The sequence below is a fragment of the Pogona vitticeps genome, chromosome 7 (assembly GCF_051106095.1).
Source record: "Pogona vitticeps strain Pit_001003342236 chromosome 7, PviZW2.1, whole genome shotgun sequence".
In the NCBI taxonomy this organism is placed as follows: domain Eukaryota; kingdom Metazoa; phylum Chordata; class Lepidosauria; order Squamata; family Agamidae; genus Pogona; species Pogona vitticeps.
This window is the reverse complement of record NC_135789.1, coordinates 23128382-23145311: the sequence shown is the minus strand read 5'-3', so window position 1 is coordinate 23145311 and position 16930 is coordinate 23128382. Positions and strand designations below refer to the sequence as shown.

Genomic DNA, 16930 nt, shown 5'->3' with positions numbered 1-16930 from the left:
AGGAAGTCATCTGAGTGGCAGGAATGGGAGCCCATGTACTGTATGTAGACGTGGGTGGGTGGGTGCGGGTGGAGGGCTTCTCTTCTGTGGCACTGTGTTTGTGGACTTATCTTCCCAAGGACGCCTCCGTGGCACAGCCTCGGGCCTCCTTTCACTCCCCAGTTGAAACCAGTTTCCTCTCTTAAGCTTTGGAAAACCTAGCACCTTCCACCCTTGGCTCTTAGCCTCGACCCTGGCATGCCGTTCATGGTTTTAGCCTGTTAAAGGTCTTCAAAAGTGTTTGATGGTGGTTGAAGTTGTTTAAATTGTCCTTTCCTCCGGACTGAGATCACTAAACAAAAGTAAATGCATTAATAAGTAAAGTAAACAAGTCCTTGTGTGACGAAGAAGAGGAGAAAATGGTTTTGCATGGGAGCTGTGACTTGGAACATAAAAAGCGACAGAACCGGTGACCTGGAAGAGGTTCCAGAACAGGTTCTTGAAGGGTTATGTCCAGATGGACGCATCCCATTTGCTGCCTGTCTCAGGGGTGTTTTTCCTGTCTTGGAAAATGCTGACCCTTTGGAATTTGGTTCCTCTTTCCTTGGATCTGAGATATTTACATGCCTTGTGCTCCGTTAGCAGGATGAGATGGGAGCTTTGCCACGTAAACGACCCAGGGACCCTTGCATAGCGTCAGGACCGCTGGGTCCCTGTGGGAGGCCTTTTGCCTCTTGGGTCATTTCATCCCCCCCCCCCCCGGGAGGGCATTGTGATTGGCTCTGTCAGTCCTTGGAGCCCAGCGTTTGCCTGCTTTCTGCTTCAGGCCTAGAGCCGGGCTTGTGAAAGTCTCTTCGTTGTTCACAACCGTGTTTGCAGTGGCGTTTTGCACGAAGAGATCACGGAGTGGAAAAGCTTGGGCGTGATCGGCTGGAGGGAGCTTTCCTTCCTTCCTTTCTCCTTCCCTGGCCCCTCCACCCCTTGCTTCTTGCCCCGGAGGGAGGGAGCTGCTGACGCTTCTCTCCTGCCAACTAGGGAAGGCCCTGTCTGTTTATATCGGAGCTGCTCAGGGAGGTCCTTAGAGAGCCTGAATCAGCAGGAGCGCATCTCTGCAACGGGCTTTGCAGACTCTGGATGCCCGTCGGAGGAAGGAACGCTGGGTTGTTTCTCCAAGGGACAGGAGAATTGGGGGGAGGGCTTGTAAAGAAATACCGGTGAGGGGTTAGGAAGATGGGAGGGAAGCCCAAAGTTTCCTGGGCATGGCTTGTACCATTCAGCTCGCGGTCCCTGAGGCACAGGTGTGGCACAAGGGTGCGGCACAAGGGTCCTCAGTGCCAGGGGTGCTTAAGGGCGTTCACGGATTCTCGTGGGGTCTTGTATCTCGTTTCCCAGAGCAGCCAACCCAAAGGACACGGATCTTTCTAGCACATGGCTTTGGGGGAGACACCTTTCCTAAAGGTCGCTGTTCCACTTGCCTGTTACAGCTCATGGCCTATTAAAGAATCCACCTTTAAAAGCCAGCCACGGTCGAGGTCTGTTAAAATCCGAGGCCTCGCCTGCTGCGGGTCAGCCTTTCTGCTTGTGCACCGATTTGGGTGTGCAACGCCTCGTTAGCTTCCACAGGGGCGATCTCGGCTTGAAACCGAGTTGCCAGCTGGAAACGGCAGGAGGTTATGCTCCGCCTGACTTTGACAGGGCAGATGCTGTACCGTGGGAGGGGATGGCTTTCCCTTTTGTCTATCCTGCACCCCTCCGCCCGCCCCCTTTTCAGTGTCTCTTGAAAACCCCATCTCTGCACCATAGGTGACTTTATGAGTATCCCTTACACGTTCTCCCTCCATGCCTTAGGCTGTTTTAAGTCTCTCCCTGCCTCAGCCCTTCTGCTAGGGAAAGAAGCCCTGGCCCCCGAACTGTTCTGAGCCCTCCTTTTGGTAGGCGTGTGCGGTCTCTTTCTTGCAACGTCTACTTCAAACATGGCTGCCCCCCTTCCTGTCCATGAAAAGGCAGCGGCGTGGATTACTTAGGGCTGATGAAGACAGGAAGCTGATATTGCAGAGTTACAAGCGAGACTGTCTGAAGGTGAGAAGCAGGACAGTCAGCTGACTGCTTCCTTGTCTGGTGCGCATGCTGTCACCTGGTCCTTCTCACTTTGCTGCATCATCCTTCCAGCTGGCGAAAAGGCTGCATGGCTCATGAAATGACCTGGGCTTCTCCCAGCTTGCCGGTTGTGCAGCAGTGATGACGATGCAGCTCCAGTGCTATTTTTCCAGCCTGTAGCTGTGTAGCTGATGAAAACATACTTCTTGCAGGGTATGGACAGAATGCAGGCTCATCCCCTTTTGTGCTTTTGCTGGGATCTAGACAAGTCACCACAGGAAGGCAGGGTTTGCTTGCCTCTAGCTTCCTGCAGAAGGTGACTGTTTAGGATCGCGGAAGCGCCTCCTGGTGTCCCTTGAGCACTGACTCCCACAGGCTTTGTCTTGTAACGCAGCCACAGCAAGCTTAAAGTGAACGTGTTCTCTTTTGTCCTGTTTTTCTCTCCATAGGTCATGATCATAATGTTTCTTCAGTAGCTATTATGCCCAACGGGGATCATATAGTATCTGCCTCGAGAGATAAAACCATCAAAATGTGGGAAGTTCAAACAGGGTAAGATCTCACAGATATGTTCGCGTGAAGGAGAAAGTGTGGCCGTGGGCTGCAGAGAAGACACCGTTGGTACGACTGAGGGTGGAGAGAGAGAGAGAGAGAGAGTGTGTGTGTGTGTGTGTGTGTGTGTATGACACATACACGTGGGGACTACGGTCAGGGTGGGAACCCATGTTTTATGTGACAGAGGATCCAGGCTCAGTCCCTGCCACCTCTAATTTAAAAGGAGGACCTTGTTTAGGGGTGGGAAAAACTACCATCAGAAGACCCCGTAGCCCTGCTGCCACCTGGCCGAGCAACAGTAGCTAGGTGGGCCTGTTGGCAAATCAGATGCATCGCCGCTTCTTGGGCCTGTTTCATATTTATTTAATTATTAATTATTTGATTTCTACCCCACTCCTCTAGACAGAGTCTACTTGGAGCGGCTTACAAACAGTTATAAAAACATCATAAAATACAATCATATAAAAGCATCATTATTACTATCAAAATATGGCATAGGCTGTTGATCTTCGGTGGCTGGGCTCGGACCTCAAAACTAGTCAACCATTTGATCTCAGATGAGTGAGGTCATGGGGCCCAACAGATGGTTACTTCTCCATCAGTGGTTCTCAAGCTTGGGTCTCCAGATGTTCTTGGGCTACAACTCCTAGAAATCCTGGCCAGCACCGCTTGGGGTGAAGGCTTCTGGGAGTTGTAGGCCAACCCGAGGCTGGGAGCCGCTGGTTTAAACCAAAAAGGTGGCTTAAAATGGGGGCGGGGGGGGCTAGGAAACGGGTATGTATTCCTACACTGACCGTTTGTTAGGCTCCCTCTTCAATTCTTGGACATGCCACTTGGTGACTGCCGAGAATGTGGCTGTCCGGTGGGTGTGCTTCCTTTCCCCCCGAAGGAGACCCATCGCATTGATGGTCTAATAAAAGCTCAGCAGGAGCAAAAAACAAACATCTGCACCAAACAATAGCGTCAGATCTTTCTGCCACCACCCATTCGAATTCCCAGGGTTTCCTAAGGAGAAGGAATAGCAGATGAATGTGTCATCTGTGCAGGAACTCCGAGAGGGGGAAAAACTGGATGAGCGGGTAAAAACAAAGGCACCAAATGTCGGAGAAACAAAACGGAGCGACGTCTTCTGTTGTCGGTTATGGTTAAAAATGACCCTCGGTTGTTAAACACAGCGATCATGGTAAATTTAGACCCAGTGCCTTCATCAACATGTAGACTTCCAGATTTGGTCGGTGCCAGCCATGCCACTCGACGAGAGGACGGGCCTTCTCCTTTCTTACCCACTCTTCACTTGCCCGCGATTTGGTGTCCTCTCCTGCCTGCAAGATCAGTTGTGTGGGATGGTGGGTGTTGCCAAAGAAAAACACCCGGGTGTGCGTCTGTGTGTGTGTGTGTCAACGGCAGTCCGTTTATCCTGAAGGGCCTCCTCTCCACCGTTTCCTTGTTCCGTTTTGCAATGCCTTCATCCCTCTCTCCTTTCTCTCCCCCCCCTTTTCCTCCGAACAGCTACTGCGTGAAGACTTTCACGGGACATAGAGAATGGGTCCGTATGGTACGGCCTAACCAGGATGGCACCCTCATTGCCAGTTGTTCTAACGACCAGACTGTGCGCGTCTGGGTCGTCGCCACGAAGGAGTGCAAAGCCGAACTCCGAGAGCACGAGCACGTGGTCGAGTGCATCGCCTGGGCCCCCGAGAGCTCCTATGCCACCATCTCGGAAGCGACGGGATCGGAGGTAAGGGGCGGGCGGCTCTCCCCCTGCGATGATATGACATCTTTGACTCGTTTGTTGACGGGTCAGAGCCATAGCGGAGGAGGCTCGGGGCTGCAGCCGATCCCCTCCACGGCGGACTCTGCCCGCAAGACGTTGTGGTTCTGGGGGAAGGCCATGGCTGTGAAGCACGAGGTGTTTTTTTTTTTTAGGCGAGGGGAGAATGTGTGGGTGGCCGGTGGTGGCCTTACTGTGTTGGGGCTGGGGTTCAATCCCTTATGGATTTAGGGGGATAGAAGTGGAGGTGGTGGGTTTTCCTGGATCAGTTTTGAAAAGAAGGCTGTAGAAGCTCTCTTCAGGGAAAGCCTCCCTTTCTTTTTTTCAAAGGGTGTGTTTGCCATGCGGTCCATCTCTGGGAAGAGGCATCTGCACCAAGAAAGTTATTTTAAAAAAGGAAAAAGATAAATTGTAAGGAGCTTCTAGTTGGGACAGCCCTGTGGCTCAGAATCCTCTGCCCCCCCCCCTTTTTTATTAAAGGGTTTTTTTTCCTGGTAAGAAAAGAAGTTAGAAGAATGATAAGATGGTTGCAAGTGGAAGAAGATGATGAAGAAGGTTGAGATAGAATTGCCCTCATAATCAGGCTGCGTTCTGGGGCTTTCGTTATTTTAATTGAAGTGCCGCTGTAACATTAGCGCCCCCCCCATTTGTTGCCTTTATTATTGTGGCAGGGTTGCTATGCATTTTTTTGTCAGCTGCCTTAAATGTTTTAGAAATGGTGGGCCTTGAAAATGTTAAGAGAAATAAGGCGTCTCCGTGAGCTAAGCCCGGGTGTCAGAAGACCTACTGAAAAAGTCTTGCAATAACATTTAAAAGGCCGGCGTGTTGAGGCCATAAGCTTTTGTGGACCACTTCACCCGTTGCATGGAGTACGCAGAAACAGAATAATTTTAAACACTTCTAAATTGAAAATAAATCGCAGGGACGGCTTAGATGTGAGCAGAAAACAACCCCTCAAGCTATCTCTCTTTGAAAAGATCTTTAAAACGAGTATTAACTCTGCATTGAAATTAATCAAGCGGGCGTGCCACGAGCGCCTCTAAGCCAGGCATTGTCCCTCTGCCGATTGTGTTTTCAGAGCAGAAGGCCGTCCTGTTTTGGCAGGCAGGTCTGGGTTTGGCTCTCGTGCCGAGGATTTGTATGAGGCGGCCTGATGGTTGTTTGCCGAACCAAGCGGTTGGTTTCGTGAATCCGTTGGGGAATGAAATGAAAAAGCCCCTTTTCTCCAGGCGAGGCATTTTTCAGACTCTTGTGTCCCTGCTGGGAAGACCCTAACCCTTTGCTAAGCCTTCCCCCACCTCTATTGAGGGGTGGTGTCCCACCGGAGAGCAGGGCCAGCTGATACAGGAGAAAGGCCCTCCCATCTGCAGATGCCCTCGCCGGAGCCATTGTGGGCTTCAAGGCTTGAAACGGTGTGCCAGACCCTAAGTACCGTGGGTGTCCTTTTTTTGGGGGGGGAAGCAAGTCCCCTTGGGTGACCCAGCGGCTTCCATTTTGAACTGGCCGTATTTCTCAATGGGCTACCAAGGCAAAGCCCAGTGAGAAGAGTTTCCAGCCGTGGAAACCTCGGCCCGTGCCAAGCACAACTGGGTCAAGCAGTCAAAGGGGAGCAGCCGAAGGCTGGAGGAGAGAAGCCTAAGGAGCGCCCGAGGGTACAGGAGCCGGAAGGGTTTGGCCTTCTGCTTGATTCTGGAGAGCCTGTGGCCGGTCCCAGTCCCGAGGGGGTCAGGCCAGCTTACAGAAATCTCATTGCTGTCATTTTTGGAAAACTCCCGTGCGACCGTGACGTGGCACGGATGGTCATCGTTTGCCATTCACTGTAGCCGGTCAGTTGGAATCTCAAGGATTCCTCCAGCATTTGGGGGTCTGTTAGTCGACCCTTTTGCCCAAACGGCCCTTTCAGCAGCATCTGCATGAGAGTCTGGACCCCCTAGTAGCCGAAACCACACCTTAATTGCCAAACGGGGGTCCCATTTTGCCAGAACCCCTGTCTCCGGAGGACCCTTGGAATCTGGTCCCGTGTCCCTTTTGTGAAAGAGGCTTCAGAGGCTGTCATTCAGGTCACACCTCTCTCGGCCGGCTGCCAAGCGGTGGCCCTTTTGCCGTCCCCGCCCTCGAGGACGACCCGGATGCAGGAGAGCCCCCGGGATGGCCGGCCAGCCGGCCGCTGGAGCACATTCTCCGTCTGCGCCCTTCCTGGCTTGGCCGTTAACGGGAGCAATTGTGGGGGGGGGAGGGGTGAGACCTCCAAGATACGTTGCCGTCCTCTTCAAAGCGGGGCTTGTATTTCGTCCAGGCATCAATAGTCGGCTTTGTCTGGAGCCTTTTTGAGGCTCGGAAGAGTGGCCGATCATATGATGAAAACGCCTCGGGCGCCTTTGTCAAGTGTGTTAGCTCTGCCGCCTCACCCAGAAAGCACCTCAATGCACCTTTCCTTGAATGTTCGAATCTCCTCTGCTGCCTTTTGGGAAAGGGGGCGGTTTGTCAGCTCTCTGGCCTGGAACGGGGACCCCTTGAGACCGGAGGGGGGGGGTTGGCACGGTTTTCGATTTGTTTTGTTTTTAAGAGGGAGGTGTGGTTACGGACGTGGAGTGCCGGTGGACTAAATTGGTGGAAGTAATCAATTTATTTGTTTAATTAGCTTTTAATACCACCCATCTGGCTGTCAGGGCCACTCTGGGCGGCTCACAGCTCAAGAACAAATAAACAATAATATATATATATAAAACAATAAACCCTAATAACGACCAAAAAGCCAAATTAAAAGATCAAATAAACACAAAGCAGCAGCATAACTAAAATCTCTCTCCCTGGCAAGACCAGCACAAGGGTGCCGAAGAGCCGTGCTGCTGTGATACAGGCGCTCTGATTTGGCTGAAAACAATCTTTTGGAGTATCTCCGTAATCGTTTTAATACCCTTTAATAGGGCCTGATGAAACCCAGACTGTAGCGACCGCTTACGTTCCCCAGAACAGTTCTCCACGCTGGGTGTTAAAAGCAGATCTTCAGAAGCCTACAGCCTGTTTGGACCCCAGAACTGACCAAAGAAGGTCAGGGAACCCTTGTGTGTGGTCACAGAAGCCCCCCCCCCCAAAAAAATCTGGGGTCGGGTACTTTTGAATTCCATTTTGTTTCTTTCCCAAGAAAACTCTGGGCTCTTTCTGTCCTTGGGCAACAGCAAGTGACTGCCTGATTGTCCGTTTTATTTTCTTGCTTGGATAAATCCCAGCGGGCTTCAGCCCCATATTCTTTTCAGGGCTTTCTGGGGGGGGGGGCAGATTTCCAGTGAAATTAGAATTGGTTGCAAATAAATAAAAGGAGTGTTGAAGGCTTTACTTATATATTAAAAATGTATTGCTGAAAAGTATGTAAAAAGTCACAGCAAATTTTCTCATTCTCCTCTGTGTCTCAGCATGTGACACTCCATCCAATTAAAAGGGTCAAATGCTGTGAGATTTTTCATTCCTGTGTGAGAAAGTAGCAACCAGCCCTTTTTGTACCGGTAATACAGTTGGGAGGGGGGGGAGAGAATCTGGGTTGGTTTGTGCAGGACAAAAAGTTGTATTTTGCATTAGAAGCCTTGCATTTTATGCAAGGTTTGCATGAAACCCAAAGTTAGAAAAGGCCTTCAGTTTTTCACAAACTGGCTCAGAAGCTAACTGTGCAAACAGAAAAGTCTTGTAACGTTGCCCTGTGGGAGAAAACTGTTTTATTCTTTCATCCTTACCTGTGAGAATGAAATATGTCGGGGTGTACATTCCTCCTGGCTGAGCTGTCACTTAACGCCTGGGGTGGAGGCACCATCAATGCAGGCAATGCCTGACGTAGTACAGTACGTAAAATGTTTTCGCTTTCTGTAATCGCTTTTTTGCCTTTGAAGTCTGAAAGCCGGGTTGGTCTGAAGTGCACGAGTTAAACAAGTACAGTATCTTACATCCCCAAAACTGGTGGCTCATTTTAGAAGGCGCTCTCACAGAGGGCAGTTAGAGTTGAGATATGTGCCTAGGTGTCGTATATTTGGCGCGAGTGATGCTGGGAGCCGGCTATTTGCCCCTGGCACAGCCCCTGGAGTGCGCCAGGCCTGGAAAGGGGCAAAAACAGAGATTTTTTAAAAGCCAAAGCTGGACGTGAGCAGATGCCCACATCCAGGCTTGGGTTTTTGTTCATCTTGGTGCCATGCCCACCCCTCTGAAAAAAAGACTCCCAGTAGCCTTTAGAGGCCAAAAAAAGCCCACATTTTTTTCCTGGGAGGAAAATCTTGATAATGGCCATGCAAGACCGCACCAATCCTGTCATCTTCTCGACAGTGCGGGCTATGCTTTGCCCACCATGGCTTCATAGCCCGCACTGTCGAGAAGATGCCAGGATCGGTGCGGTATTGCATGGCCACGCCAAAGAGGCTGCTCTGTGTTTGCTGGACCGAGGCTCTTTCGAGAACCCCGGGCAGCCCCTGGCAGTTGGGGTTTGAGGGTCATGACTTGCAGAACCATTTTCGCTGCCTGTCCTTTTTTCTTGACTTCCGAGTGAGAAAGATGGTTTTACACTCCTTTGCCATGTTGTGGTTATTCTGAACCCTTAAAGGGTAGATGATCTTCTGCCCTTGCACTCGCATGGCGCAGAAGAGGGGTTCCTGGTTCCTGGAATATTGTTTTTCCAGGGATCAGCTTGCCTTCTGCTTCCCTTTAGGTCTCTGCTTCCTTTTTTTTCCTGGGAAGGGCATTTATTCCACGCAGAGCATTCCCATTTCATTTGGGTTTTTGTTTCCTCCCAGACGAAGAAGAGTGGCAAGCCTGGGCCTTTCCTGCTTTCCGGATCAAGAGACAAGACCATTAAGATGTGGGACATTAGCACTGGCATATGCCTTATGACCCTGGTGAGTTCCTCGGCCCTCTCTCTCTGCCTAGGGGACGTGGTGGCGCTGCGGGCTAAAACCGCAGAAGCCTGTGCTGCAGGGTCAGAAGACCAAGCAGTTGTAAGGTCGAATCCACACGACAGAGTGAGCGCCCATCGCTTGTCCCAGCTCCCGCCAGCCTAGCGGTTCGAAAGCATGCAAATGCAAGTAGATAAATAGGGACCACCTTGGTGGGAAGGGAACAGCGTTCCATGTCTAAGTCGCACTGGCCATGTGACCACGGAAGATTGTCTTCGGACAAAACGCTGGCTCTATGGTTTGGAAATGGGGATGAGCACCGCCCCCTAGAGTCGAACACGACTGGACAAAAATTGTCAAGGGGAACCTTTACCTTTACCTTTACCTCTCTCTGCCTGAAAAACGGGCATCGAAGGAGAATTCCTTGGGAGCAAGGACTCAGCGGGGCTCCTTCGTGACCCAAGACAGCAGGATGACCACCTTCTGAGAAGAATAAATATATAAATTAAGGAGGACATTCTATGGAATGGTTAGGACCGGAAAAAGATGATGAGGAAGAGAGAACAGTGTCTTTCTATTAGAAGTTTTTTTTTGGGGGGGGGGTTGTTAGTCTAATGAAGGCATATGGGGGTCAGGAGCAGAATGATCTTGGTGCTGGACTTTGACTTGTACGATTGACCCTCTCTCTCTCTCCCCCCCCCCCCTCTTTTGAAGGTGGGCCATGATAACTGGGTACGTGGTGTCCTATTCCATTCTGGGGGGAAATTTATTTTGAGCTGTGCCGATGACAAGACCTTACGTGTCTGGGACTACAAGAACAAAAGATGCATGAAGACTCTCAACGCGCATGAACACTTTGTTACCTCGTTGGGTACGTCCCTGCGGAGTGGGGGGGGAGGCGCGTGGTGCGGGCGGGCGGCAGCCACGTCTTCTCCGTAGGTGGTTCCGGTAGCCGCAGGTAGATGGAAACGGGCCATATTTTCCCCCAAGCAGAACCTGACCCTTCCGAGAGAGAGTAGTGTGTAAGCGGCTGAGGTCTCCAGAGCCCAAAGTGGGGAGTTCGATTTCCCCCCATGGGGCCTTCTGGACAGGGGGTGGACCGGATGATCCCACAGGGTCCCAAGATTTGGCGCTGTCTCTTTGTCTTGGATGGACTGAAAAATCCCTCTCCCTTCCGATCTGTAGAGACCCATTTGGGAAGTTGCCCATGGCCTTTGCTGCCGAGTGAGGCCTTTTGTGGGCCTTTCTCTCTCCCCCACCCCGAAAAGAGGCCTCCCACCCTGAATCTCAGGGTCGATGTTCCAGGCTGAATAAAGAGGGCCCCCCCGCAGACGGGCGCATCGGACGAGTCCCTCCCCGTTTTAAGCTCTCGGGGAGCCAGTCTCAGACCGCCTGCTCACACAGGGATGGTCTGGGCAGAACTCCCTCCGGAGAGGGGCTTCTCAGGGGTGGCTCCCAGGCTTTCGAACCCCTTCCCCAAAAGGGAGGCCAGGCGCCCCCTCCCCTCCTCTCTCTTCCACCAAGCTGGTAAACCTTGATTAAGCGGCAGGGAGAGGTTTTAACAGGAGCCTGGGCGTTTGCTTTCTCCCCTACAATTCTTTTGGATGGGTGTATGCCGCTTTTTTTTTTTTTTTTTTTTTTTTTTTTTTTTTTTTTTTTGCTGTTTTCATTTATAAATCCTTTGGTGTATAACGGCCTTCTGACATTATGTGCTACAGACTTTTGAATCCATTTTATCTCTGCTGGGTGTCTAAATTAGGGGAAAGATGAGCCGTCGATGAAATGGAATGAAAAATCAAATAAAAACTTAGAAATAACTTCTTTATAAGCCTCAGGATATAATGACTCCCTGGTCTCTTAATTCTGAACTCATCCCTTCTGCATTCCATGGAAGCAAAGTGACGTTTCATCTGTTTGCTGGCCATTTTTTAATTACCACAAATGTTAAAACAAACAGACCACCAGAAGTGTGGGTCTTTCAGCTGCTGTAAGGCTCATGGCTGTTTCTATGGCCCAGGAGTGCAAATTTATTTATTTTCAAAATTTTTGTTGTGGTTTACCACTTCATTTGCTGCTCCCAGAAGCCTCCAGAAATGGCCATCTTCCTCGAAAGCCCCATGTAAGACTTCCCAGGCGGTGTATCGGGTTTGCATGAACAATCAGTCCATTTAAAAACGGTCCGCTTGCCCCTGGCATCACCTTGGGGTGGGAAAAGTCACCTTCCCCCCCCCCCCAGCGATCCTGTTAATAACCTCCTCTCTTTCAGATTTCCACAAGACAGCACCCTATGTGGTCACCGGCAGCGTAGATCAAACAGTGAAAGTGTGGGAGTGTCGTTGATCGAATCCGCAACCGACCCTCCCGCCCATCCTCCCTTCCCCTCCGCTGGATGCACTCGGATACCATGGTTACCCATTGAGCTCTGTTTAAAATAAATATTGTCCTTTCATGTAAATTATTCTGGATGTAGATTGAGCTTATTAAATGTTAAACACAAAGTATTCATGCATGGTGAATCCAAATTGTATACTGTAAATTTACATACGTTGTCTAGAAGTACCATAGGTTTTAAGGACACGGGCTTGGCATTGGTCACATCAGACCGGAGAAGGCAGAAGCTGGTTGGTTGAATTAGGGGCATGGAAACCCAGTGGGAGCAAAATTCTGCGCTGGATGAATCGAACACCCGTTCTTCTTCTGTCGGGTGGTGCCTCTAACTAGTGACACTCTCTCTCTCTCTCTCTCTCTCTCTCTCTCTCTCTTGTGGGATTTTTTTGGGGTGGGTGGGGGTGGGCCATGGGGCGGGAACCTCTTTCCGAAACACGTATCTCTTGTAACATCACTTAAGTGTGCTTAAGAAATCTAAGGATACTAGATAAACAAGGCTGCAACTTAGAATCTTATGTAATTAATGAGAACTAATTGAACCTGTTTTTTTCTCCTCCTCCTCCTCCTCCTCTCGCAATATATTCGCCCAATCCATAGGATATATTTTTATTTTGGCTTCCTATCACGTCGAAAGAAAGAAGGAGGAAGGTCGTCTTCATCTCCTCTAACATGCTGCGGTGTAGGCGGAGGGACCTCGATTATGATGCGTGACGTGGAAAATTCCCTTGATTCGGTGGTTGACGGTTTCTTGCATTCTGATACTTTCCGTATGAAGTGTGTCTTTGAGAAGGCTGTCGGTCTCGCTCGAACCAGTGTCGGTCGACTCCTTACAGTTTGGCGCGTTCTCGCCGTCGGCCGTTGTGTGTGTGTGTGTGTGTGCTGTTAGGTTCCGACAGGACAAACGCCCGTATCCAAAGGTTTAACTCCTCCCCTTTCCCCAGTTAGCCCATCTGCGGTAATGACGAGGGCCGGTTCTTTGCAGATAGTGCAGCCTTGGATGGAAGCAGGATCCGGGGGCGGGGGGTGGGCAGAGATTGAAGTGTGAAGCTTGTGAACTTGTTTGGGGTGGAGAGGGGACCGTCTGTATACTAACCGGTCGGTTGCAAACTTCTGGGTAAGTTTTCAGACGGCTCAGGAGCGTCACAATCCGCATTTTTTCAGTTTAAATCCAGCAGCTTGCTCCTGTTAATTCGGTTAAAGCGAACTTCAGTGTTTTTCTCAGTGTGGAAGCTTCTTGCAGTTTAAAGAGCGGTAAAACTGAACACACACACACACACACACACACACATCCTTGAATCAACATAATTGGGTCAAATTCTCTTAAGAGTATTTAAAAAACCCACTGAAAGTATGTTAACAAATCTGTCAGCCTGATAGATTTCAACATATGAAGCTGTTCTGTTTTATTTGTTCTCCGGGTTTTAAATGACTGCTTTATTTAAAAAGAAAAAAAGGGGGGGAAGCCATATGTCATTAGGGACAAACCTATATAATTGGCAAGTTTAAATCCACCTGATTTTTTGTAAAAAAAAGACTTAAATCACCTACTTTGGTTTCACCCACACAGGAGAGACCTGCTTTTCTTGCGTCCGATTTCTTGTCCCAGAGCTTGGAGGCAAGAGGTGACCTGTAGCTAGCAGGGGTTCGGGAGGTTTTGATATCTTTTGGCAGTGGGGGGTGGGGGAAGTCAACAAAAAATCTTCATCCAGATGAATCACATTTGAAGTCTTATCCTAGTTTTTAATGCTGTTTTTGGCAGGAAACATGTAGCTCTTGTTTTGCCTTTTGACAACTTCTGAAGCGGTCATAACATGAATCATACTGTGCTTGGTAGCGGTTACTGAAAGCCAATCTTGTAAGTCGTAGCACTTCCGGCTATTTCTTGTAAGGGTTACAAAGCTAGCCCTCCTGTTAGTTGACCTAATCGGCGAAACAAAGGTACCTTATTGACATGGGAGCTTGACCACTATTTATTTTATCTTCCTTTCTCGAAACCCTATGAACGCATTTCTCGCCTTTTCCGGCCCCTCTGGTTTGCTCGTGGAGAAGGGAAACCGGCTTGGATTAACTTTTAAGGTTGCAAGCTACAGAGGTCTGCAGCCAACTCGGTGACACGCAGTGCAGTAATTTCTCAGGGATGGCTGTGGAGTGGAGCAGCAGGTTATTGCCCTGGTTTTAAAATAAAACAAAAAAAAAAAGCTGAAACGGTGACCCTCTGGCAGCAATGGCGGTGCTGTGCGCAGTTGTCTTTTTGGCGTTGGTCGCTTGCGCCTGGTTGTGTTTCATCTCTGGCTAGCTCTGTGCCTTTTTCTTTTTTTTCCTCCAGGAGCCGTGAGCGCTGAGGTTTTGTCAGTTTGAATTGGAAGAGGACATTAAAAAAAAAAAGCTTTAGAGGTTCACTGAGAAGCGTTTCATTTTGGCAGGTTAGTTAGTTGGTCCCTGAACAAACCCATTCAAAGGCTCGTTCTCTTGAAGCCAGATCCTAAACAAGGCTCGCACGGATATCGCACATGCGTGCGCACACAAACCGCTTGAACTGCCCAAGCTCTCGATGCATCTCCCTCCACCGCCCGCCTTTTCGTGTGTGTGTGCGTGCGTACATGCGCGTGGTTTCAACACAAATCTGATGTCTCAGAGCGTCTTGCACTTTACCATTTTTGTTTTGTTTTGTTGAAAAGCCGTCCTGCTTTTGTGTGTGGTGTGACCAATGATGTGCCCAGAGCACTAGGAGTGAAAAATAAAATTAAAAAACAAACAAAAACAAAATACTAGTGGCTAGCAAGTTGTAAAGAGCACTGTAGAATTTTGGAAGTTGTCGGCTTGTTGTCTCACCGAGCCCTTTTCCCCACCCACAACCTGGCCTGTTCTGGGGGGGGGGTGTCCCCGACTGCTTCTTCTTCTATTCCCCCCCCCTTTCTAATGTGAACTGAACTGCCTATTACAACCATTTAAAAACATCTGTCTCTTCCCCTCTCCTCCCTCTTGCCTCTCCTGTTTCTCAGTCCACGAGAACATTTTTTAATTATTTTTAAAGCTACATTTTGGGTTTCTTGCACAGTAGTGTTTTGATGATCTCAAGATGGAAATTTGGAGGCAACATTTCCGGGAAGGGGACGAAAAGGAATAATTCTCTCCGTTTCCATATTCCGTCTGCTTTCAGGTTTTTTTGCAAATATGTCCAAGGTACTTAGCGAATGCAAACCCTGTCTATTCAAAATGCGGCAGAAGCGATGTGTATAAAAGGGGTGACCGTTGTTTGGGAGATTTGGGGGAGAAAATGGGGCTGGGGGCGGTTGGGTGGGGAACAGAAGGTTAAGTTGAATTGACAAGTCACCACTGGATGTTAACCAGCCTTTTTATTTATATGTCCTTTTTCCACTGTGTAAGTAACTGCTTTCTTGTCCTGAACATATCCTTCAAGCTTTCCAGAGTTTGTTCTGAAGAGATTTAGCAAAAAACCTTCCACGTTTTTAGACGTTTGATCCTGACACTGACATGAAGACGAGCATCTATTATTATTTTTTTTTTCATGAGAGCGGTGTAGAGATTGCCGTTGGATAAAGTTCCTTTCCTCACTCCCCTCAAGACTGTAGGAGTTAACCGAAGATATTGACACAATTAAAATTAAAAAAAAAATCAGTAAAGGAATGTATATAATACTGCTCTGTGTTTTACAGTAAGATTTGTTGCTCTCTCAGACTGTGTAAAACAAAATTTATTCATGTTTTCTGCATATTAAAACAAAAATCTTATTGTACCAATTGGTAAACTATTAAATGCATATAAAATTAAATGTTTCTCTTGGGGTGTGTGTGTGTGAATGCATATAAAATTAAATGTGTTTGGGAGTTCTAATCCCCCCACAGCACCTCCATCCCCCAATGATCCCTAGGGTCCCTTCCAGCTCTGCCGTTCTAAGAGGATGCCGACAATTCGATCCATTCGCCATCCAGGGCAGATGCTCTCGCGTCATCACCTTACTTGGGTTTGTGCTATTCCCAAAACATGAACTTAAGCCCCCTTCTCATGATCAGAAATGGACACGGGAGGGGGGGTGCCCCTTACACCTGAGAACAGCTGATTTGGTTGAGCCCCCTTTACATGATGCGGGATGCCAACATGGTTACATGTGAAGAACGGAGTCGCAGGGGTGGGGGGGTCCCTTTGCCTGCCTGGCAGCTTCACCTAAGTTGGTGAGCCTGCTTAGTCTGGTGGAAGGACCTCAGGACATGAGCAGCTGCCGCCCAGCAGGTTTCTGGGCCACCAGAAGGGGTCACGGTCCCCAAGGAGCGGATCCAGCCAGGACCTGTCCATCAGGTTGATCTTGGGGTCCCTCCATGGGGTAGGGGCCTCCGATGGAGCAGAAGTCCTCCGTCGAGGTATTCCTTGCTTCCAGAGGGTGGGGGCTTCTTTGGAAGCTGTCTCTGAGCCAAGCACCTCGTGACTTGGCCCAGGCTCCCCGTGAAGTTATGCTTTTTGGGGAGCCATCAGTCCCCCTGCGGGATTCGAGGAGCCACGAAAGGCCCCCTTTTCTGACCACGGCTGGGAACGGAGCCCAAGGCTAACGGGGATTTGGGAGTCAGCCCACGGTGGTTACGTGGTCCTGGTGCCCCCGTCTGCTGGGAGGTAGATGGAGACCATGCCTGCCACCACCACCACCACGTGGAAACGAATCTTGTTTCTTTTTTGAGCAAAAGAGAAGAACCTTCCCCCCACTCACTGTTTCATAGCCTGAATGCTTTGGGATCAACCCAAAGACTGTAAAAACCCTCACAAAGCACACACTTCCGATTGTGCCAGATCGGGTTGGCAATTAGTATTGAACCGGAGGGGTGGGGGCTGTAATTTTGACCTAAATTCATCTTAACACCCCAATGAGCAGCAGTGTCATCACAGGGAAAAAAGTTTTATTAACCTAATTAGTATTGATTCTGCTATCGGGTGACCTCATTCCATTCTTTCCACCGAAACAATTTCACCTAGACAGACCCTTCATTTCCCACCACTTGTTATTTCTTACTCCGCTCCTCCAAAGTGAGTCCTGCTCGGTCCTCTTTTGGACCACTTTGCATCTACAGGCAGCCGGGGGGGGGGGGCAGGCACCCCGGCACCCTTTTTTTTCACTAGGCATTCATTCACCGGAGGGGATGGCTAGTGGAGTGTCACTGGGAGGGGGGGTTGGAGACCCCTTTTTAAGGGCTTAAGAGTGAGCCCTCCATCCATGTCCGAAAAAGCCGTGCGTCCGTGGCGGTATCCAAGGAAGGCGGCT

General features: G+C 49.6%; 1 protein-coding gene across 3 annotated transcripts in view; it reads left to right on the top strand.

Moving 5' to 3' along the window:
• PAFAH1B1 (platelet activating factor acetylhydrolase 1b regulatory subunit 1) overlaps positions 1–15454 on the top strand; it is a 62561-nt gene extending 47107 nt beyond the window's left edge. For all 3 annotated transcript variants that reach the window (XM_072978303.2, XM_078379335.1, XM_078379334.1), the window contains exons 7-11: positions 2526–2628; positions 4141–4369; positions 9175–9276; positions 9988–10144; positions 11540–15454. In XM_072978303.2, the coding sequence (XP_072834404.1) occupies positions 2526–2628; positions 4141–4369; positions 9175–9276; positions 9988–10144; positions 11540–11613 (665 nt within the window). In that variant the 3' untranslated portion in view covers positions 11614–15454. The remainder of the gene's footprint in view (positions 1–2525; positions 2629–4140; positions 4370–9174; positions 9277–9987; positions 10145–11539) is intronic.
• Positions 15455–16930: the final 1476 nt, after the last annotated feature.